The sequence below is a fragment of the Equus quagga genome, chromosome 8 (assembly GCF_021613505.1).
Source record: "Equus quagga isolate Etosha38 chromosome 8, UCLA_HA_Equagga_1.0, whole genome shotgun sequence".
NCBI classification, from domain to species: domain Eukaryota; kingdom Metazoa; phylum Chordata; class Mammalia; order Perissodactyla; family Equidae; genus Equus; species Equus quagga.
In genome coordinates, this window is record NC_060274.1 from 116,555,617 (window position 1) to 116,579,789 (window position 24,173).

The 24,173-nt window shown below is 37.5% G+C and overlaps 1 protein-coding gene across 12 annotated transcripts in view; it reads right to left on the reverse strand.

Annotated features, from left to right (window-relative positions):
- Positions 1-24,173, reverse strand: part of SVOPL (SVOP like) — a 127,854-nt gene that overhangs the window by 37,102 nt on the left and 66,579 nt on the right. For 10 of the 12 annotated variants that reach the window (XR_006889728.1, XM_046669342.1, XM_046669343.1 and 7 more), the window contains 2 exons: positions 10,443-10,556; positions 1,917-8,040 (listed from right to left, as the gene is read on the reverse strand). Coding sequence is in view for 9 of the 12 variants with exons in the window: in XM_046669342.1 (XP_046525298.1) it covers positions 8,029-8,040; positions 10,443-10,556 (126 nt within the window). In the remaining 3 variants the exon portion in view is untranslated. Of the gene's footprint in view, positions 1-1,916; positions 8,041-10,442; positions 10,557-24,173 lie in introns of those variants that run through there. The other 2 variants (XR_006889727.1, XR_006889726.1) reach the window with 1 other exon arrangement.

Here is a 24,173-nt window from a genome sequence, read left to right on the forward strand (position 1 = left end):
GTGTGTAACCAAGAAACTTTTGCATCAAAAATATTTTGGCTTATGGGGGTGGCCCAGTGGCGTAGTGATTAAGTTTGCGCACTCTGCGTCAGTGGCCTGGGGTTCACAGGTTCAGATCCGGGCCACAGACCTATACACCACCCATGAAGCCATGCTGTGGCAGTGTCCCATATACGAAATAGAGGAAGATCAGCAGAGATGTTAGCTCAAAGACAATCTTTCTCAAGCAAAAAGAGGAAGATTGGCAATGGATGTTAGTTCAGGGCAATCTTCCTCACACACAAAACAGTATATATGTTTTGGCCTAAAATTTTCTAATAACTAGACTAAGATGGGTCTGCAGACTTTAAAAAATGACTAAAGAAGACAATTTAGGTGATCCAAACAAGATTTATTTGACACTTCATAAAGTGGGCAGTTTCCATTCCCAAGGGTCCAGAGAAACTGCAAAACGGGACAGAAGGCAAGAAGCTTTTATAGAATAAGGAATTAAGTATAGAACCCACAGTTGACTTGGGGATTGGCTGACTGGACATACTGTGTTTCTGGTCAAGCATAGCATTTACAGGGACACAACAGTTATTTAAATTTCAGTTTGCTAATGTAGCACCCTGGGCAGGAGTGGCTCCATCTTGGGCCTAGTAATTTATTCCAACAGACCCCCCTTTTGATCATCCTCTTGACCATTCAAGAGGTTTGATTAAAAATATTGGTCTTAGTGTGACTCTCAGTTACCATTGGCTCTTCAGGTCTCAGAGTAGTATTCAAAAGAGAAGATGTCAAGCTCATATTTTTGAGCTGGTTCTGTTCTTCTGTTCCCTTTTGTCATTCCAGTCAGAGAGACTATTTGTCAGCTGGTCAGTGGCTACCCACATACATTAAAACTTTTGAGAGAACACAGTGTGTTAGGGAGACAATAATAATTAGCATCAAAATAATGCCCATGGTTTAGAGAGTGCTCCTGAGCCAGGGTTCCCAAACCAACTAGAATAAAATAGCTCAAGAAATGATCCCAAAGAGGAGGCTGTTTCTTTAAGCCAGTTGGCCTGTTTATGTATTTTGTGTAATTGTGTCTCCACTTCCTGAGAAGTGTTTGTCCAGCAAGCTTGTTTGAGAGAAACTGAGGCATTAGAAATCAAGGAGAAGTTTGTGATGGGCAGAAAAATCTACAGGATCACCACCATCACAGCAAATCTACCCTCGTAATTGTCTGAGATATGTAAACAATAAAATTCTCTTTCTAGGCCAGGGCTAAGCAAAAAGTGCAAAAAAGAAAGACTTTCATGGTATAAGAATTAGGAAAAGGATGGTCAGAGAGAGAAGGAGGAATGGAGGAATTGTTCTTGATCTGGCATCTTGGGGTGAAGCAGTGTACCTGGCTATCAGCTACTTCTCTTCCTAGTTAATTTAATTTTGAGGTCTCCAGTGTTTACGTAGGACCAGATGTCAGGCGGAACCTTCTTCAGTTGTGAAATATGCACCCAAGGTTTGACACCTTGAAATTTGGTGGTGGTGTCAGTGGTCAAGAGTACTTAGTAGGGTCCTTTGCATGAATCTCACTTTTGCAAAAGAGTAGCGTAAAATAATAGCTGTCTGTAAATGACAAAAGACCTAAAAATGCCCATGGTTAAAGATCTGATGGGTGTTTGTTATAATGGAATTGACAGGAGATGTGGTTATTTCTGTGATATCACATTTTAAGATAATAACTGCAATTATGACATAACAATATATCAGGACATGTCAGATTTTTAGGAAATACAATTTCTGGGGCCATCCCTGGTGGTCTAATGGTTAAGTTCAGCGCACTCTGCTTCAGCAGCCTGGGTTTGATTCCCAGGTGTGGACCTACACCACTCATCTGTCAGTGGCCATCTGTGGCAGCAGCCCACATAGAAAAAGAGGAAGATTGGCAACAGATATTAGCTCAGGGTGAATCTTCCTCAGCAAAAATAAATATAGATACATACAATTTCTGAAACATTATTTGACAATGCTTCCTATATAATTGAACGTATAAAATAAGCTGAATTGATTTAATTTCTCTTTTTATAAAGAGAGAGAACAAATCTTGTTGAGATGTTTCAGAGACCCAAAGTTAGTTTGACGTCAAAAAGACTTTATTTAGAATTTGATTTTAGGGAAGTTTGTCCAAAATATCTATTTAACATGACTTCGAAGGCAAATACAGAAAGTTACATAGTTAAAAAAAAAAAATACACCTTAGTTCTTTTAATATTGAAAAGACTGAGTTTTCTTAGGTGATCAAAGACTTGATAATTTAGTGTGCTTTATGTTGTCTATATTTTGGTAAAGCAGAATCTTTGCTTTCTAGGCAGATTATGTAAAAGGTAAAGAAAAACGTTTATTTACAATTTCTTATTAAGAGCAGACCAATACTCCAAAAAAAACTTTGTCCTTTTAACAGAGAGGAAACCAAATTCTAATTTTGCAACAGTGTACTTTTGATATTAAAACTTTTTAAAAAATTTAATCCAATCTTAGCCAGCTTAACCACACATAAAATGCCTTTTTTAAGAAGTTTTTAAAAACGTTAGACAACTTTTATATATCCCTTCAGATTTTTGCCCTATGTTTTTTTTCCCCCTCCCTCTCTCTCATTCTGGAACAATCAGTCATTTTACTTTAGGACAAAATTACTCTTTTTCCCTTCATGAAAACACATCTTCATACCTCATACCTTTTCTTACCAAAAATACATCCTGCTTTCATTGTATGGAGGTGTTTACCTTATGACATATATATTAGAATTCCTAACCCTTTAGAATCCTTAATTCCTACAAGGTAAGCAATTGCGTGGATATTTGTTACATACACTAGCATTCTGGATTGGCAAATTTATAAATTTCATAATTTCTAGCTGTGTATTATAGTAAATTTTTCAGTGTGGCACAAAACATGTTTACTAATAGACCCAAATATCTTTAGTTTTTCTGTAAAAGCCAAACATGGATTCACCTATGTTCAATAGTTAATGTTTTAGTATTTTATCTTACTTGGAAAGGATCTAGATATTCAATAAATATGCCTCATTTAGCTTATCTCAATATAACTTTAAGGTTTCAAGTTACCAAAAAGAGTTTGGCAACTGCTTTTAAGTAGACATACCATAAAGCATAATTATTATTGAAAAGTTCATTTATAAGTTTTTATCTTACATCTATTTAATTTGCTTCTCCTTAATTATATATTTAGATTACTCATGAAAATTTCATGAGACACTAAACAGCTAACCATCAACCTTAGTTATCTTTCTCGCTGAGAAAGTCTATAACAGAGGTAACTTGAGCTTATTTTGACTTTTAGTAAACCTAGGTAGAATGAAAGTTGTACGGCCACATTATATTTAATGCTGATAACTGAAGACATGCCAACAAACTTAACTAACCAGCAATCGACATATCAACAAATTTCAACCAACAAACTTAAACTAACTTTTTTTACTGAAGATTATCCTAGATCACTTGAACTTGAAAAAATTTGGGTTAGTTTCTATATTTCTGAGAGTATACTTGATTTATATAAATATTTTTTTCTTTAAGCCAATTAAATAGAGCTCCTTACAAATTAATTTTGGCAATATCATACGGAAATAGAAAGAAATAACATCTATAACATACATATAGAGCGATACTAAACATACAGACACAAACAGAGATATAGCTTTTGTTCTAAAATTTTAGCCATGAAATGGGTATGATGATGTAAACCTCACTGGTTCATGAAAGAACAGTTGGGATCCAAATTGTGTTTCTGGCAGATAGAATAAGTTAAGTTACCTGCTCAGATGGCTTAAGCTTTTTACTAATATATGTGGTGAAGACTTAAGATTCTTTTGTTCATCTTATTTCCAAATAGCCCCCTCCCTTTTTTCTTTAATAAGAATTATCTCCCTGAGCTTTGCATTCCAAAGAAATGGCCCTCAGTTCCTAGAAAAGATTAGGACATTTACATCTCCAAGGCACAGAGAAAGAATGCAAGTTCCTCTGAGAAGTATTTTTGTTTCCTGAATCTAAACATTTTACAATACCTACAAAGCCTTTTGAGATGAATAGGGGAGGTTTGGGGATCGTAAAACAGATGGATGGGCTTTTTCTGTTCTTATAAAGACTCAATTTGTAAGACAAGGACAGTTGTTTGTAATTCCTCAAAGAATTGAGTTGCGACCTAAATGATGTCAAGAGGCTGCCCCACCTATCCAACAACATTATCTTCAATTTGTTTCTGTATATCAGGGATAGCATCTTCAACTAAGATAGAAATGAAAAGATTCCTATGTTCTAGATTTAGAACTGTTTGTCTTTGGAATGGCCCCCCCACCCCACCCCCGCCCAGGAACATAGTTTCACTTTAGCTTAGGGGAGAAGGCCCAAAAAGTTCCTATCAGGCTCTGAATATCAGCTTACAATTTGGCCACCTTCTCACCATACAGTTCCTTTAAAAAAAAATCAAATGTCAAGTTTCACCAGGATAAATGGTAAATATTCCTGGCAATATTGAACAACCCCAAAAGGTACTACCCTCCCAAGATCCAGAGCCACTCCCAAAGATAGCCAAAAGAAAGGAGGACTTAGACTATTTCCTCTGAGTTGGCAACATTTGTTAGGCCCTGAGCCAGAAACAGAGTGCCACCCACATTTCTGTCCATCCATATTTGGGGTCCCCAATCTGATGATTGAGCCACCTTCATACAAAAGAACTAACAATCTGCATGTCTCAGCAGGCAGAAAAGCCAACCCAACTTCTCAGGACACAAAATGAGACAAACAGGAAGGCAATAGCTGTCCCTGGGGGAGAGAAAAAATCAATACCAATTGGTTCCCTAAAACCAAATTCACAAGAGTCTGAAATTTGAAAAGGAAAGAATGTGAAAAATCTATTCACCAGCACTACAGAGATCCAGAAGAGCTGACTTTTGTATGAATTCTCACTCTCCACTGGCCTCTGCTTATTTTCCCAGGATCCTATCTACAGCCTCCAGCAAATGGAGTTTAAAGTAGAGCATGTAGCTCCAGGAGCTACCAGAATTTGGCAAGATTTTCCATTAATTTTAATTTTTAGTTTCCCCTTGGTTGTTGAAGGGAATAACTGGTAGCAGTTTACTGGTGACTCCTTCAGAGTCCCATCAACCCTGGGAGGGACCCTTATGGGGTACCCTTTGAGGGTAGATAATGGGGGCATTCGAATCGCTGTGGAAGGATTTCACAAAACCTTTGAAGACAATCTTTTTGCGGATGTCCCAGTTGATTGCAAATGAGACACAGATTTCTAGGCTAGTGTTTTGATGATAGACCCTCTAGGAGAGTGCCTCCAGGAAGGCCCAGTAGTTTCTTAGATTTTTGTCCTTGGAGCGCTTGTAAGTTACTAACTTGATGGACTTTTGTTTCCAGTCTTTTATGGTCTCTTCAGAGTGCAAAGGCAATTCAGATAGAGGGTTAGTAGACTGAGTATTCAGGTAAAGGAAGATAGAGGGGAATTGTAGGAATCACATCAGTCTTGTTTTAGGTACCTCTTGTCTATAATTTTTCATTATTAGCCTTTCGCACTGAATCTTTCAATGATGCTATTTTGGAATTTTGAGGCCTTTTGAAGGCTTTTGCATACAAATTAAAATAGGTATCATATTCCAATTGTTGATTTGGGAACAATCAAGTACACTTCTTGAATGATCTTGTCTAATTGGAACGTTCCCCGTAATGACTATTGTAATTCTATGTTGTCTAGTAAGATTTTGCCATTTTTGTAGATACAGTCACGCATTGCTTAACGATAAGGATACATTCTGAGAAATGCGTCGTTAGGTGTTTTCGTCATTGTGCTCATAGAGTGTACTTAAACCTAGATGGTATAGCCAACTACACACCTAAACTACATGATACTAATCTTATGGGACCACCATAATATGCAGTCTGTCATTGACTGAAACGTTGTTAGGCAGTGTATAACAGTATCTACAGCTTGCAGGACCACAATTCGTAGACAAAAAATAAGCAGGTATGGCAGAAGGTGGTACACTCAATTACTTAAAACTTCAGGATGCCATTTCGGTAGCTAAGCCTTGGGACTCTCAGAACCAAATTAATACCTAAGAGGGATGCACCTCTGGGTTGGGGATTTTGTGGTGTTTTACAACGTACCTCATTTTTCTTGAGGTTGGCAGGTGACCTCATATTGATCTAACCTGTTCTGTGACCAGCTTATTCTAGCTTTAGGCTTAGTTGGCGTGTGCTCTAACATCTCTTAAGTGCTTGACCTGTGCCCACCAATTTTGAAGCTTTGGCTTCTGTGATTCCCGTGAGCAATAGATCTATTATTCCTTTCACTAAAAGCTTTCTTTCTAAAAGTGGCAGGCACCCTAACGGCTGTTAACAGTCTGACTTGTGCCTACTTAGGTTTTCTTGTGCCATTGGTTAAAACAGTTTAAATTTCTTAAGTTTATTTCCCCAGGTCTCCCTGCACTGTATGCTGTAGACTTAGCCTTGGGGTTTCACGAGTCCCCTAACTGCTGCCATCCATTGCGGACTCCCACTGTAACTGTCCTGGAGCCTTTCTGGGAACAAACTTTGACACTTCATGCAGTGGGCAGTCTCTATTCCCTAGGGTCTAGAAAACTGCAAAATGGCCAGAAGGCAGGAAGCTTTTATAGGATAAAGAATAAGGGACAAGGAAGTAAGCATAGAGCCCAGAATTGGCTTGGCATTTGGGGACTGGCTGACAAGATATACTGCATTTCTGGTCAGGCGGAGCACTTGCAGGGACACGAACGTTATTTCAGTTTGCTGATGTGGCACCCTGGGCAGGAGCGGCTCCATCTTAGACCTAGAAATTTATTTCCACGAAACTATGGCCTGTTAATCAAATTCAACCTACAGCTTACTTTTATACACCCTGAAAGCTAAGAATGTTTTTTATATTTTTAAAGCCTATGGAGGGATAAATGCAACAGAGACCATATGTAGCTCACAAAGTCTAAAATATTTAGTGTCTGGCCCTTTACAGAAAAGGTTGTTTGACCTTAAGATGTTCGTGCCTGTTAAATATTGAAGCAGGAATATAAACCCTCTCATGTACATAGTTTGCCAGTGGGGGACATTTTGTTGTGATTGCAGTGAGTTATTTTCCCACTGCAACATGGGGGTGGAGGCAGTAGGTGAGCCAAGCCTTGGGATCCCCATTTCAGAGGTCTCCACAATAAGCCTGAACAGCAATAAAAGACTAAATCTAAAGGTAAGCCTTAGGTGTTTTATTTCCACAGCATACCTAACCGAGTAGAGTGCAGTGTGCACAGGTGTGACATCATGCATGCAAGCAGTTGCTCAACAAAGGGCAGGTAAATAATTAGGTGATGTAGGAGAGCTTGCTGCACTCTTTAATTTTTTTATCACATCGTGGGAATCAAAAATTCCTCCCATGGAATAATGAAGTAGAACGAGAGAATGGGAAAAATTAGTTTTTTCCCAGCTTCTTAGTGATTATATACAAGACTCGTACTAATTTAAGCACACTATTTTTATATAAGCAAACTATAGAGGCCACAGTTTAAGTAAATATGCTAATTTTAATAGTGAATTTGATGACTATCATTTTTAAAGGCTTAATGATACCACCCCCAAGTCCATGTCTTAGCTACAAAGTTTCAGTCCAACTCGTGCTACAAACCTCATGGGAGAACATCAACTATGTATGCATTTTGTCTGAGATTCATTACTCATATAAATGTTAACACTTCATATAAAGGAAGAAGCCACCTTCCCCCTACACATCTCCCGCAGACATTTTTCCAGTCTTAAAGTATATTTTATAAAAACTCTATATATTGTCTCCCAGTGAAGAGATCAATACACAGTTAACCCACCTCATTCTCATGTGCCTTATTTTTCACAAATACGTAGTTTCTTAATTACCAAGTAGCATACAGAAATTAAACCAGGATTTTAAAGATGTGCCACAGCTCTTTGTGAAGATAAAGGCATTTTTCTTCTCTGGTAAACATAGGTTTGCAGGTCTTCATTTAATTTGCTGGAATAAGAAGTGATTTAATCAATACATTTAATTAAAGAAAGTCTCCATTCATACAGCTGTCTGGCACTAGAAACTAATACTATAAGGTTCTTTAATAAACTTGTAAGGAATTGAGATCCTAAGCATCTACGTTTGTGTACCTGACAACGCAATGGCAGCTTTATACTTCAGTTATTCTAGTGCAATACAAACATTCAGGAAAAAAATGACATTGTAAGTATCCTCTCCGAAGAGTTTTTTGATTTTTAATTTATCAGGCTCATCAGAATGAATTTCTGAGAGTAACTCTAAAAGTGGAATTACTACTATTAAACTGTTGACTGGGTTGGTTCATCCAAATTGTTGGGATGCTGTCTTATCTTGTTATTGGAAGGAAGTTAAAGTTTTTTGGCATATTTTAAACATTTCTAGAAGCTTCATTGTGTCAGTTACTAGGTAGTTTCATATGTTAAGTGCTGACAACACTGAGATACCCACATACACATTTTAAGATTTTCCCAAAGACATATAGCCACTGAGTGGCAGAACCATCATACCCATGCCTATACAATTGTATGTATTGAATCTCCATGTAAAGTTGTAAGTAACTGATATTAAAAAGCCTTGTGAACAGACATGCAAAAAGAATTTCACCACAATGTTAAAACCAAGTCCCAGTCAACAGAAGAGGGAATGGCCCTTTGTAAGTGAATGTGACTTGAATTGGAAATCCATAGAGCACATTAGATGGTGAGGTAGGTTTGCTTTTATATGTATTGTTACTACTTAAAAAAATAAAACAATGGAAAATTAGTGTAAGATTTAGCATCACTTAATTTTGCAATATAAAGTTCCTGATCCACTGTTCCTTTTTACAAGTTATACAAGTTTATACAAGTACTCGGCTTCCCTTTGCCTTAGTTTCCTCATTTATGTGAAAGATGTGATTATCCTTTTATTTAAAAATTAAAAGGAATCATAAGAATCATCTAATTCAGTCTCTGGCTTTAAGCATTCAATGAATGGGTCACCTTTCCAGGTAAGGAACCTAAACAAAGCCCTAAATTCAGAATTACATGACAGATTATCTAATCTGTGATTAAAATGCATATTACCTTAAAGATAAACAAGCAAGGGGAAAAAATGGAATAGCACATTTTGGACCTAAGAAAAAAATCGAGACTGGTATAATAAGAGTTTTTTCTTCTTTCTTTACTCAGTAGTGCCTGCCTTATATCTACTCACAGACAACAACACATCTGTACCAACACAACATGTGGCTGTGCATTACTATGAATAGGACGTGGGAGAGAGGGCAAGTCACATTCAGCCATAGAAGCACCATGACTTTTCACAACCTTATTAGAGGTGGCAGCTCAGATCAACCAAACTATATACCTAACCCCAACTGTTCGCCCTACATGTGTGTACATACACATCCCTTTGCATACCAGCAACAAGCTTTGTATTTAAGGCAGGATAACAAGAACCACCACCTTTGAGATAGTTTGGAATGACCATTTTTCACTGGATCCAACCATAAGGGCAGAGGGATGCAACTTTGCCCCTCAGAACATACCTTATACTTCTGGGGTATCCTTTTTTATGTACTTTGTGAAATAGAGTGAGCAGTCGGTATCTACTGACTGTTAGTATTGGATGGCAACTAGTTCAGCACTGAAGTTTTTGTCTCTGCTCTTATCACAGGCAGCCAGTAGTACTAGGGGAGAGGTAGCTGGACCAACGTGTAAAGATCCTGTGATCCTAAAGGCAACACAAATAGCTATTTCTGCTCCTTGGCCAACTTTATCTTTGCAGCAATGCTTACTTACATCCAGATAGAAAAGTGTGAAAGGTGGAATGCTGAGGCCACTGCAATATCATTCATCCTAGGCCCTGTTCAAGATACAACTATTTTTTTTTTTACTTTTTAAATTTTTATTGAGTTAATGATAGGTTACAATCTTGTGAAATTTCAGTTGTACATTATTGTTTGTCAGTCGTGTTGTAGGTGCACCCCTTCACCCTTTATGCCCACCCCCCACCCCACCTTTCCCCTGGTAGCCACTAATCTGTTGTCTTTGTCTACATTTTTAAACTCCTCATATGAGTGGAGTCATACAGAGATTGTCCTTCTCTATCTGGCTTATTTCACTTAACATAATTCCCTCAAGGTACAACTTTTACAGGAAGCAAAGGGTTGAAGTGAATAATCGGTTAACTTCAATGCTGTTCAAAGATACATGCAGGAAAAGTAGATACACAGTTTTTCTGTTGGAACCCACTAAACAAACATATTGTGTTAGCACACATTTGGACATCATTATGTCTGCTTAAAGGATGAATTTCCATACTCCAAGCTTAATTTCCTTTGGTCAAAAGGTGGTAGTTGAAAATACTTAGATTCCTGTATCGCTTACCTGTAGGGCCCGTCCTTTGGTCTCAATGGGAAGAGTAAATGCAGAAATGGCACACACAACACAGACGGATGAGAAAAGACACAGGGCCCCCAGGATTGATGCACTCATAAGAACCTGCAATTCACAAGGAATGATTCCATTTATCGTGCCCCAGTCACTTCTATACTGATCTTTATGTCAAAGGGGAAATAAGGAGTCACCTCACCAAATACACAAATGAAGGTCCTTTGCAGCCATTCTGTAAATTGTGCATTCCTGACATCTTAGGTCTATTCTTTATTGGGACCAAACTATTGTAGGTGTTTCGTGTGATTCCTCCATGAGCTGGGATTGACATTAACATGCGCTGGCTGGGTTAGACTTTTCTCTGCGCCCACATGTTAGGCATCTCCAGAGCAAACCAGCACCTGGGGAGGATGTGAGATCTGCTTGCGCTTTTCCACCTCCTCATACCAATTCAGCTTGCTTAACTTCTTATCCTCTCATTTCATGGAGTACCCCTTATGCCAAAGATACGCTTTCTCTCTTCAGCTATGACAGGATGAACCAGGAGAAAGTTTGTTTTTTGTTTTTGTATTTTGCAGGGGATGTAATCGCATAGTCTCTGAAAAGATACCGTGTCTTGTCTGAGTTCTTTATGTTTCACGTTTAACAACCAGTCAAAACTTTTTCTTTGGTGTCCATTTTTCCACAGTAAGATTGGATTTCTGCCAATTTATATGCATCCTTTGGCCTGGATCTTCTCACCCTGATATTGGCTAGTTCAGACACTCCATCTCATACGTCAGTTTCCCCAGGACTCTGCCCAAAGTTAGCAAAAAGCTAAGCAATTGGTAGTTGTCAACTAACCTCACAAGGATGGTTAACTGAAGTGATTAAGGAAAAGCAAGGCTCTCTAGGGTTACAGAATATTGCAATTTGGAGAGACCTAGAAACTATCTGGTTTAGTCCAACCTCCTTACTTTATAGGTGAGTCTAGAATAAGGGCTAAGTGACTACTTGTCCAAAGTCACAGAGATCCCTGACACACAGCCTAGTGCTATTACCACCACTCAGGTTCTCCTAAGATACACAGTTTGAGAGCCCATCCTGTGTATAAGGCCTGTTGCCTTCCAAAAAAGTAAATCTACTTTTAATGCAAACAGAACCCATGATATTAACCTCATTAACTATTTTGTAGTTGATCTAGTTAAGTAACAGGTACTGTTTTCTTATTTTATCTCCCAAAATAAAATGTTACAATTTTCTGCAAACAAGAATTGGGGAAACCAGGCTCAGGAAAGGGAAAAGGGGTAGAAACTAAAAGAGACCATACAGTGTGACCCATGACCAAATTATGCCATAGTTGGGCATGTGTCTAGATTCTGCCATTGCTGCCACTTCAGTTATTTGACACCAAAATCCTTGATACCACCAGAATGAATTCTAAACTATCTCTATCTCATATCCTTGGCACCAGAATCAAAGTCCTAGGTGGTGTGAGAACCTAATGGGTTGAGTTTAGGTCATAACTGCTCCACTGGCTAGAATCAGGGAGAGCAACTGCTTTGTCCCTTTAGCTTCCCTACAGGGACAGAAGACTCTGCTTCCTAGCAGGACTCTAGCAATCCAGTAGATGTTACTGGATATTCTTCCAATAAATTCCTTTCTGCCTAAGTTAACCAAAGTCAATTTCCATTGTTTGCAACCAAGAACTCTTGAGTAATGCCTGATTATAAAAATAATCCAGGAATTTTTGTTAAAATGCAGATTTCCAGGCCCCACTCTAGATTCACTGTATCAAAAAGAAAGATCTGTTAATCTCTTCTAAATATCAGCCCAGAACAGGAACAAAGAAGGACATTACACAATGATGAAAGGTTTAGTCCAATAAGACAACAATACTAAAGATTTATGCACCAAAGAGCTTCAAATACTTTCAGTAAAATCTGAGAGATAAATCCACATAGAGTTGGAGACTTCAGTAACACTCTCAACAATTGATAGAACTACTAGACTGAAAATCAGGGATATAGAACTTTATGATGCCATCAATCAGCCAACAGGATCTAGTTGACATTTATAGAACACTCCACCCAACAAACAGCAGAATACAAACTTTTTTTACTGCCCATGGAACTTTCATCAAGACAAACCATCTCCTGGGCCATAAAATGAACCTCAAAACATTTAAAAGAAATGAAATCACATAATGTGTTCTATGACTAAAATGGTATCAAGCTAGAAATAACAGAAAGATACCAACAAAATCTCCAAACACATCTAAACAATCCATGTGTCAAAGAAGTCTCAAGTAAAATAAATACGTTGAATGGAATGAAAATACAGCATATTAAATTTGTGAGACACAGCTAATAGGAAGAAAAAATAGGAAAACAATCTAAGAAATGTATAAGACATATAAAGAAAATTATAACTACTAAGGAATATGAAAAATTGAATAAATAGTTCTTAGGAAAATGTGAGAGTTATGTCAGCATCATGGTAGAGTGAGTTGTTCCTTTAGTCTCCTCCCCCTAAGTAACAACCAAACAGACATTCATTAACCAACAGAGGATTCCCTACAAAGCACAATCAGATATCTGAGAGGTCCATTCAGCCATACATCTGAAGGTGGGGGTACTGGAGCCCCAGGAAGCAGTGGAAGGAGGTGAGTGCATCCCATCCCACTCCCCAGCAGCAGTGACCTAGGTCGTGTGCACTCACACAGCAGCCAGCACATGACTAGGGATGTGGGGGAGCAGGCAGGTCCGTGTGTGAATGCTTTTGCTGTCAGAGTTGCAGCCCTGCTTGCAGGAATGCTCCACACTAAGTGGTATGGCTCAGCCACCACGTGGGCACCCTCACCAAGCATAGTAGCCCAGGTGAACCACCCATGAGTGTAGGGCTGGACCATGTGTGCAAAACAAAGCTCCTCTCCCCTCACCTTCTGCCTAGTGCACCAGCTCAGCCAGTCCCCACCCAAGGCAGCAGTTCCACACCAGAGCCACCTGCGTGTGCATGTGTGACCCATCAAGAGCCTGTGGCCAATGGGCAAACACAGACAAACACTATTGGTACAATTTCCAGTGGACATGCCAAGTTCAAAACAAAACAGCTCCTGCCTCCACACCCCCCAAGAGATGGCAGGTGGAATCTGTGACCTGATACTACCACTATGCACCAGCGAAGGATCACTTCATCAAATACCATGAAGACCTACATTAACATTCCAGAGCAGAATGAAAATGACACGTCTCTTGAAACCAATCCTGAACTCAGAAATTTACAGTCTAAATGAGAGAGAACTCAAAATAGTTGTCATAGACATTCTGGGGTTACAGAAAAACTCAAAAAGACACTTCAATGATTCTGGAATAAAATTAATGAGCAGAAGGAACTCACCACCAAAGAAATTGAAACTCTTAAAAAAAAATGAAACAAACTCTGGAGATGAAGAACACATTGAATGAGATAAAAAACGATCTAGAAACCTTAAAAAAAAAAACAGCTGATATTATGGAGGAGAGAATTAGTAATTTAGAGGAAAAAATATAGAAATGCTTCAGGTAGAGGAGGAAAGAGAAATAAAACAAAAAAATGAATAGACTCTTCATGAAATATCTGACTCAATTAGGAAATGCAACATAAAGATTATAGATATTCCAGTGAGAGAAGAGAGGGAGAAAGGAGCAGAGATCTTGTTCAAAGAAATAGTTGACAACTTCCTAAACCTGGGGAAGAAACTGGACTTAGAAGTATATGAAGCCAATAGAACTCCCAATTACAGCAATGCAAAAAGACTTTCTCCAAGGCATATATTTGTAAAACCGGCAAAAGTCAATGACAAAGAAAAAGTGTTAAGGGCAGCAAGGCAGGAGAGAATAATCTACAAAGGAGCCCCAATCAGGCTTTCAGCAGATTTCTCAGTAGAAACCTTACAGCCTAGGAAAGATTGGAATGATATATTCAAAATACTGAAAGACAAAAACTCAGCTAAGAAGACTCTATCCAGTGAAAAAACTATCCTTCAGATATGATGGAGAAATAAAAGCTTTCCCAGATTAAAAAAAAAAAAAAACTGAGAGAGTTCATTGCCATTAGACCTCCCTTACAAGAAACGATCAAGGATGCCCTCATACCTAAAACAAAAAGGCCCTCATACCTAAATGCCCTCATACCTAAAACAAAAAGTCTTGAGCAAGGAGATAAATAGACAGAGAAAATCAGAAAATTGCAACTCTATCAGAACAGGTTATCAAACAATTATAAAAGATTAAGGGAAGGAAAACATCAAAAATACCTATAAACACTTCATTTAAATGACAAACTCACAACACAAGAGAGAATGGTTTGTGGCAACAATAACATAGAAGGGGAAGAGGAGAGGGATGGAACCTTCTTAGGCTGATGGAGATAAGAGGCTATCAGAAAATGGACTATCTCATCTATGAGATCTTTTATAAAAACCTTGTGGTAACGACTATACAAAAACACAGAGCAGAGACACAAAGCATAAATAGAAAACAGAAAACCACAGACAACCATCCAACGGAAATGGCAGTCAGAAATACGAAGGAAGAGAAAAAAGGGAAATATAGAACCACCAGAAAATGAGATAAAATGACATGTGTATCAGTAATACATTTCTCATATATCAATAATCACTCCAAATGTAAATGGATTGAATTCTTCAATCACAAGACACAGAATGGCTGAATGGGTTAAAAAACAAGACCCAACAATATGCTACCTCCAGGAAACACATCTCAGCTCTAAAGACAAACACAGGCTTAGAGTGAAGGGATGGAAGATACTTCAAGCAAATAGCAAGCAAAAGAAAGCAGATGTTACATGCTCATATCAGACAAAGCAGACTTCAAGATAAAAAAGATAATGAAAGAAAGAGGGGGGCAGTCTATAATGATAAAAAGAACATTCAACCCAGAAGATAACATTTATGAATATATACACACTTAACCCAGGAGCACCAAAGTATATAAAGAAACTATTAACAGACCTAACGGGAGAAATTAATAGCAACACAAATTAGTAGGGGACCTCAACACCCCACTTACATCAATGGATAGATCATCCAGACAAAAAGTCAACAAGGAAATAGTGGATTTAAATGAAACACTTCAGCAGATGGACTTAATAGATATACATAGAACATCCTATCCAAAAACAGCAGAATACACATACTTCTCAAGTGCACATAGGACATTCTTAAAGATAGACCCTCTGTTAGGAAACAAGGCAAGTCTTAATAAATTTAAGAATATTGAAATCATATCAAGCATCTTTTCCAACCACAGTGCTGTGAAACTAGAAATCAACTACAAGAAAAAAGCTTGGAAAGTCACAAATATGTGGAGACTAAACAACATAGCACTGAACAACCATTGAATCAATGAAGAAATCAAAGGAGAAATCAAAAAACACCTGGAGACAAACGAAAATAAAAATGCAATGTACCAACTCCTATAGCATGCAGCAAAAGCAGTTGTAAGAGGGAAATTCATGGCAATACAGGCCCACCTCAACAAACAGGAAAAATCTCAAATAACTAATCTTAAACTATACCTAACAGAACTAGAAAAAGAACAAAGCCCAAAGTCAGCAGGAGGGAGATAGTAAAAATCAGAGCAGAAATAAATGAAATAGAGACCAAAAAAACAGTAGAAGGGATCAATGAAAGTAAGAGCTGGTTCTTTGAGAAGATAAAGTTGACAAACCCTTAGCCAGACTCACCAAGAAAAAAAGAGAGAAGGCTCAAGTAAAGAAAATCAGAAGCGAAAGAGGAGAAATTACAACAGATACCACAGAAATGCAAAGAATTATAAGAGAATACTATGAAAAAGTATATTCCAACAAATTGGATAACCTAGAAGAAAGACATAAATTCTTAGACTCATGTAACTTCCAAAGACTGAATCAAGAAGAAACAGAGAATCTGAATATCAATCACAAGTAACGAGACTGAAACAGTAATCAAAAACCTCCCAAAAAACAAAAGTCCAGGACCAGATGGGGAATTCTATCAAACATTCAAAGAAGATTTAATAAACTATTCCAAAAAATTGAAGAAGACAGAACACTTCCTAACTCATTCTATGAGGCCAACATCACCCTGATCCCAAAGCCAGATGAGAGCAACACAAAGAAGGAAAATTGCAGGCCAATATCACTGATGAATATAGATGCAAGGATGCTCAAAAAAATATTGGCAAACTGATTTTGCCAATTACCATTGGCATTACCATTACACCATTATCAAGTGGGATTTATACTAGGGATGCAGGGATAGTTCAACATCCACAAATCAATCATTGTGGTATACCACATTAACAAAATGTGGAATTAAAATCACTTGATCATCTCAATAGATGCAGAGTAAGCTTTCACAAGATCTAACATCCATTTATGATAAAAACTCTCAATGAAATGGGTATAGAAAGAACATACCTCACCATAATAAAGGCCATATATGACAAACCCACAGCCAACATCATATGCAATGGTGAAAAACTGAAAGCCATCCCTTTAAGAACAGGAACAAGATAAGGGTGCCCACTCTCACCACTCCTATTCAACATAGTACTGGACTTTCTGGCCAGCACAATTAGGCAAGAAAAAGAAATAAAATGTATCCAAATTGGCAAGGAAGAAGTGAAATTCTCACTGTTTGCAGACAGCATGATCCTATATATAGAAAAGCCTAGAAAATCCACCAGAAAACTATTAGAAATAATCAACAACTACAGCAAAGTTGCAGGGTACAAAATCAACTTACAAAAATCAGTTGCATATCTCTACACTAACAACAAACTAGCAGAAAAAGAACTCAAGAACACAATACCATTCACAATCACAACAAAAAGAATAAAATATCTAGGAATAAATTTAACCAAAGAGGTGAAAGACCTATACGCTGAAAACTATAAGACATTCTTGAAAGAAACTGAAGATAACAGAAAATGGAAGGATATTCCATGCTTATGGATTGGACAAATAAACATAGTTAAATGTCCATATTACCTAAAGCCATCTACCAATTCAATGCACTCCCAATCAGAATCCCAACAACTTCCTCATGGAAATATAATAAAGAACCCTAAAATTTATATGGAACACCAAAGTACTCCAAATAGCTAAAGCAAACCTGAGAAAAAACAAGAAAGCTGGAGGCATCACAATCTCTGACTTCAAAATATACTACAAAGCTGTAGTAATCAAAACAGCATGGTACTGGTACAAAAACAGACACACAGATCAATGGAACAGAATTGAAAGCTCAGAAATAAAACCACACATCTATGGACAGCTAATATTTGACAAAGGAGCCAAGAACATACAATGGAGAAAAGAAAGTCTCTTCAATAAATGGTGTTGGGAAAATTGGACAATCACGTGCAAAAGAACGAAAGTAGACCATTATGTTACACCATACACAAAAATGAACTCAAACTGGATTATAGTCTTGAAGGTAAGACGTGCAACCATAAAACTCCTAGAAGAAAACATAGGCAGTACACTCTTTGACATGGGTCTTAGCAGCATCTTTTCAAATAACATCAGGCATGGGAAACAAAAGAAAAAGTAAACAAATGGGACTACACCAGACTAAAGAGCTCCTGCAAGGCGAAGGAACCCAGGAGCAAAATGAAAGGACAACCCACCAATTGGGAGAAAATACTTGCAAATCATATATCTGATAAGGGGTTAATTTCCAAAATATATAAAGAACTCATACAACTCAACAACAACAAAATGAACAACTCAATCAAAAAATAGGCAGAGGATATGAACAGACATTTTTCCAAAGAAAATATACAGATGGCCAACAGGCACATGAAAAGATTTTCAACATCACTAATTATTAGGGAAATGCAAATCAAAACTACAATGTGATATCACCTTACACCTATCAGAATGGCTATAATTACCAAGACAAAAAATAACAAACGTTGGAGAGGGTATGGAGAAAAGGGAACCCTCATACACTACTAGTGGGAATACAAACTGTTGAAGCAGCTATGGAAAACAGTATGGTGATTTCTGAAAAAGTTAAAAATAGAAATATATGATCCAGCTATCTCACTATTGGGTATTTATCCAAAGAACTTGAAATCAACAATTCAGAGATTTATGGACCCCTATGTTCATTGCAGCCTTATTCACACTAGCCAAGACAGGGAGGCAACCCAAATGCTCATCAACTGATGAATAGATAAAGAAGATGTGGAATACATATACAATGGAATACTACTCAGCCATAAAAAAAGACAAAATCATCTCATTTCCAACAACCTGGATGGACCTCGAGGGTATGATGTCAAACAAAATAAGCTAGACAGAGAAAGACAAACAATGCATGATTTCACTCATATGGGGAAGATAAACAAACCCATGGATAAAGAGAACAGATTAGTGGTTACCAGAGGGGAAGAGGGTTAAAAGTGGGTGAAAAGTGTAAAAGGGCACATATGTATAGTAATGGATAAAAATTAGACTATTGGTGGTGAGCATGATGCAGTCTATATAGAAACTGATAAATAATAATGTACACCTGAAATTACACAATGTCCTAAACCATGATGACATCAATAAAATGGAAGAAAAATGCACGATTGTAAAAATAGATTTCTCACCAAAGTAACCTGTAATTCTAACGGATTCTCACTCAAAAAAGCTGTAGGACTTTTGAGTTGATTTGAGAGAAAAAATGGTTCTAAAGTTAATTTGAATGAATTAACATGTAAGAAAAATCGGGAAACTTCTGAGAACATGTGTGAGAGATGAGGGATCCTGAGGGGGTTTATTAGCCTAGGAGGCGTTAAACCAAGTTCCATTAACAGTGTGATATTGGTGCCAAAATAGAGGTCGGTAAAACAATGAGACAAAGTAGATCCAAGCATCAATGGAAATTTGATTCATTATAGTAGGGGCACGGTAAATCAATTGAGACAAAAGGATGATTAATGGCCTGGGAACAACCAGCTAGGCATTGTTTTGTTGCTTTTTAAAGCTGCCTTAAGCTTTAAATTTTAAGCTTAAGCTTTACCTCAGGCCTTAAGCACAAATAAAATGGTATATACGTAAAAGAATTTAATGTTTTGGATGAAATGTTGAACTCCTTTAGAACTTTCAATGTTTTGGAAATATTTTTAGAAATATGGATGAATGAGTGATGAAGGCCATTAAGTGTGACACAAAACACTAACTCCTCAAGTAAAAATAACTGGTAAATAGACTATGTAAAAATTTAAAATTTTGCATGCCAAAAAACTTGATAGTAGAACCAACAGGCAAGCCACAATGAAAAAATGTCTGTAGTATAATAATAAATGGCAAAAGCTCTCTAGAAAAATTGCAAGTCACCTAAATAAGCAATTTATGAAAAAAAATCCAAACTATTTTCACAGACCTCAACTATGTAATTAAGTAAGAAACCTTTCCATACCCTCTTGGTGTGTGTATGTGTATCTGGACATCCAACCCAAATTTTGGGATTCAGGAGGAAGTTCCATGTGTCTCTGCAAGTGACCATAACATATAGCTATGTAGATAGATGTAGACAGATATACAGATACTCACAGAAGTAAGCCTCTATATATACATACATCTCTGTATAATACATCCACATATAAACACACACACATATACAAATATGACTGGTAGACAGACACACCCAGACAGACAAATAATACATTCATAGAGAAGCATCTGAAAGAATATACCCAAAACTATTGAGATACAGTGATTGTCTCTGGTGATAGAATTACACAGAACTTTTCCTTTCTCTCTTATATATTCCTATATATGAAATTTTATAACAAGCATATTTTTATATTCAGAAAAACATCCAAAATGACTTTAAACTTTATTAATAAAAAGTAGTAAAAACACTGAACCATATTTCTGACTCAAGTTGAAAAAAGTTAATAAACCTAATAAGTTAGTGCAAAAGAATAAAAACTAAAGCCTTAATGAATAAATTAGAAAACGGAAAAAAATGGGCTTGATAAATTGACCCAAGAGCTATTTTATTTTAGAAAAAAATAAAATAAAGCTAGTTATAAATGAGAGTGAAAATCACATAAATGCATGGAATTAAGAATGTAAACAAGGAAATAATTACTAATACAGAGGAAACGAAAAGAATTATAGAGATTACTCCCCACAGTTCTTTGCTAATACCCTTGAATTAAGCAAATATTCAATAAAAATGTTTCCTGACATTTACTCAAGAAAACATATAAAGCCAAGAGAAGCAAATAATCAGAAAAGAAACAGAGAGGCCAAGGAAGTACATCCTCAGAAGTGCCAGGATTCACCTTCACAGATCAGTTCTGTCAAATCTCCCAGAAGGAGTCCAGGGAAAGAAGAAAAGTTTCTTATTTCTTTTTCAATGAAAGCAATTCTGGTCGATTCCGGGAACAATGGTTCCAGAACCTAACAAAGATAAAACGTATACAAATAGAAACCAACTGCCATCTCATGCACGGATATTGATTCAAAGATTATAAATAAAATACTGGTGGATAAAACTCAGTGGTTCACTAAAAGAAGAAAATTCTCTGGCCAAGTGGGGTCCTTACCGCTGCCACACCTGCATCATGGTCTAAAGGCTCTGCTTGCCCACTCCTGCTCCCTCTCTCATTTGCCCTCTCAGGTGTTTTCCAATAAATCTCTTGCATGTGTGATTCCATGTTAACATCTGCTTTTCTGAGGACCCAAACTCATCTATAACATATTTCAGTAAAACAGTTGGATACAAAATTAATATGAAAAATAAATTCACTTTCTATATACAAAAAATAACCAGTTAGAAACATCATTCACAAAGTGTTTGGAATGCACATTGTATGCCAGGCACTGGAACAGGAGCTAAGAATACAAAAACTAGCAAAAGAGGCACACATCCCTGTCCTCATCATGGGGCTTAAAGTCTATTGGAAGAGAGATTTTAAATAGCCAGACAAATAAATAGGCAATTATAAACTTTTTTTTTTTTTTGAGGAAGATTAGCCCTGAGCTAACATCTGCTGCCAATCCTCCTCTTTTTGCTGAGGAAAGCTGGCCCAGAGCTAACATCTGTGCCCATCTTCCTCTACTTTATTTATTTATTTTTTTTGAGGAAGATTAGCCCTGAGCTAACATCTGCTGCCAATCCTCCTCTTTTTGCTGAGGAAGACTGGCCCTGAGCTAACATCCGTGCCCATCTTCCTCCACTTCACATGTGGGATGCCTACCACAGCATGGCTTGCCAAGGGGTGCCATGTCTGCACCCAGAATCCAAACTGGTGAACCCCGGGCCACCGAAATGGAATGTATGCACTTAACCGCTGCACCACCTGGCCAGCCCTAGGCAATTATAATCTGGTAAGCAATATAAAAAAAATTTCAAAGTGCCTAAGAGCTCATAATAGCAGGGAAACCAGACTTAATTTAGGGCATCGGGGAGGGCTTTCCTAATCAGGGAATGAATCACAGCTAACTGGAGGTGGCGATGGGGTAGGAGGGCAGAAAGAGTTTCCAATCCAAGGGAATAGCAAGTGAGAAAACTCTAGAAGGAAATAACTGTGGTGCTTTCAATAAACTACAAGAACCAGATTGCTTATAGCTAAGTAAATGGCAGATAAGAGTACAAAATGCAGGCCTCATTGGTAGAGCCCTGTAAACCATGTTGAGGATTTGAGTCTGTCTTTGTGAGGAAGGGCAAGGGCGAGATAATAAAGGGTTATAAGCACAAAATAATGTAAGATGCATATGAAGGAAATGAGTTGAAGGAGAATGAGAACATACAGTCTGAACCCTATTTTAGCAGTCCAGTGAAAGATGGGCTAGTTTCAACCAGAGTGGGGCTGGTAGTGGAAAAGGAGATAAGATGAATGATTCAGCGTCTTTTAGGATGTTAAATCTACAAGGTTTGGGGATTGAATAAGACCATGAGAGAGATGGGAATGGATAAAGACGACTGACTTCCAGGTTGGATAGTAAGGCCATTCACTGATGGAAGCTGTGGAAGAAGAGTGGATTTGGGGAGAAATATTATGAGCTTAATTTCAGACATGCTGAATTTAAGATGATTTTGAGACACTCAAATGGAACTGCTGAGGAGGTGACTTGATGTATGAATCTGGAGCTCAGAAGAAAGGTCTAGTCTAGAGATACTAATTTGGGAGTCATGAGCATAGAGTTGGTAATTAAAATCATAAAAATGGGTGAAATCACCCAAGTAGAGAGTAAAATATGAAAAGATGAGGGCCTAATATTGAGCAATAAGAATCTCCAACAATAAAGAAAGAGTAGAGGAAGATACAAAGAGATTGAGAAGGAACAGCCAAAGATGTAGGAGGTAAACTGCACGAGTGCAAGATGATGGATGCCGTGGGAAGGAACAGAGAGCAAGGGTGTGGCCATCAGTCTTTAAAGTGAGGGAGAGGTCAAGTGAGATGCGGGATTAAAAGAAGGTTTGGATTTAGAGAAGGGAAGGTCCCGGAGACTTTATTAAGAATCATTTCGCTTGAGTAGGGATGGCTGCAGCCAGGTTGGAGGGGGTGAAACAGTGAGGAGAAGCAACCCGTTTAAGTAGTTTGCCTGGAAAGAGAGAGTCAATGGGGTTGAGTTAATGGTCGGTAAACTATAGAATCTTAAATACATTGAAACGCTGACTGGGAGGATTCACACGGAAGGATAGATTGAAACCACAGGACAGATACAATTATAAACCTGAAAAACTCAGAGACTCAAATGAAAAACCATCCAGAATGAGTTCAGTAAGTGGCTTTTGAAAAACCAACAGATAAAAAAGCTCAATAGCCTTTGAAGTACAAATAATTAGTTAGAATGTCAGACTAGAAGTTATAATGAAAGAAAATAATGTATTTACAATAACAATGAAAAGCCTTAAAATGCCTAAGAATGAACTTAACAAGATGTGCAGGATCTGTTTGAGGAAAACAATAAAATCCCAGCAAGGAGTATAGAAGGAACATTGAACAAATGGAGAGACAAACCTTGTTCTTAGACAGGAAGACAACACTAAGAAAAAAGAGTCAACTTTTGCTAAATGAACTGATACATTTAACAAATTAACAATTAAAATCTTAATAGGATTTGGGCAGACAAGGGAGGCACATTGTAACTAAATGATTTTAAAGCTTATCTGAGGGAGAAGAGCAATAAGGTGGGCCTTAAATAGCTAGTTTTAAAAATAGCTAGTTTTAAAAAATAAAGCTCATTTGACTAATGAAAAGAATCTGACAGTGGCAAAACCAGACAGATCAATGGACTAAAATAGTGAGGCTAGAAATAGACCAAGTAATTGTGGGAATATAAGCAAACAGACATTTCTAATCCATAAGTAAGAAACGGGTTATTCAATAAATAGTGTAGGGACAACTGGCCTGCTATTTAGGAAATCATAAAACTGTTTCCTGCATTAGATCTCACACTTCAGTACTCCGATGGCCTGGAAGAGGGTACATCAGGGATTTCTGGGTCAGAATCTGGGATGCATTCACTTGGTGAAAATTGATTAAGTTGTATACTTATGATTTTGACACTTTCATATGTATATTAAACTTCAATAAAAAGTTCACACACTCTCTTTAAAAAAGAGAAAGCCAAGAAGGACTGGAAGAAAAGAGAGATGTGTATTTTCATAATCCTGATCACAGAACCCAGAAATTGTAAAGGAAAATACTGATAAATTTAAGTGTCTATGAACTTACAGTTTGTGTA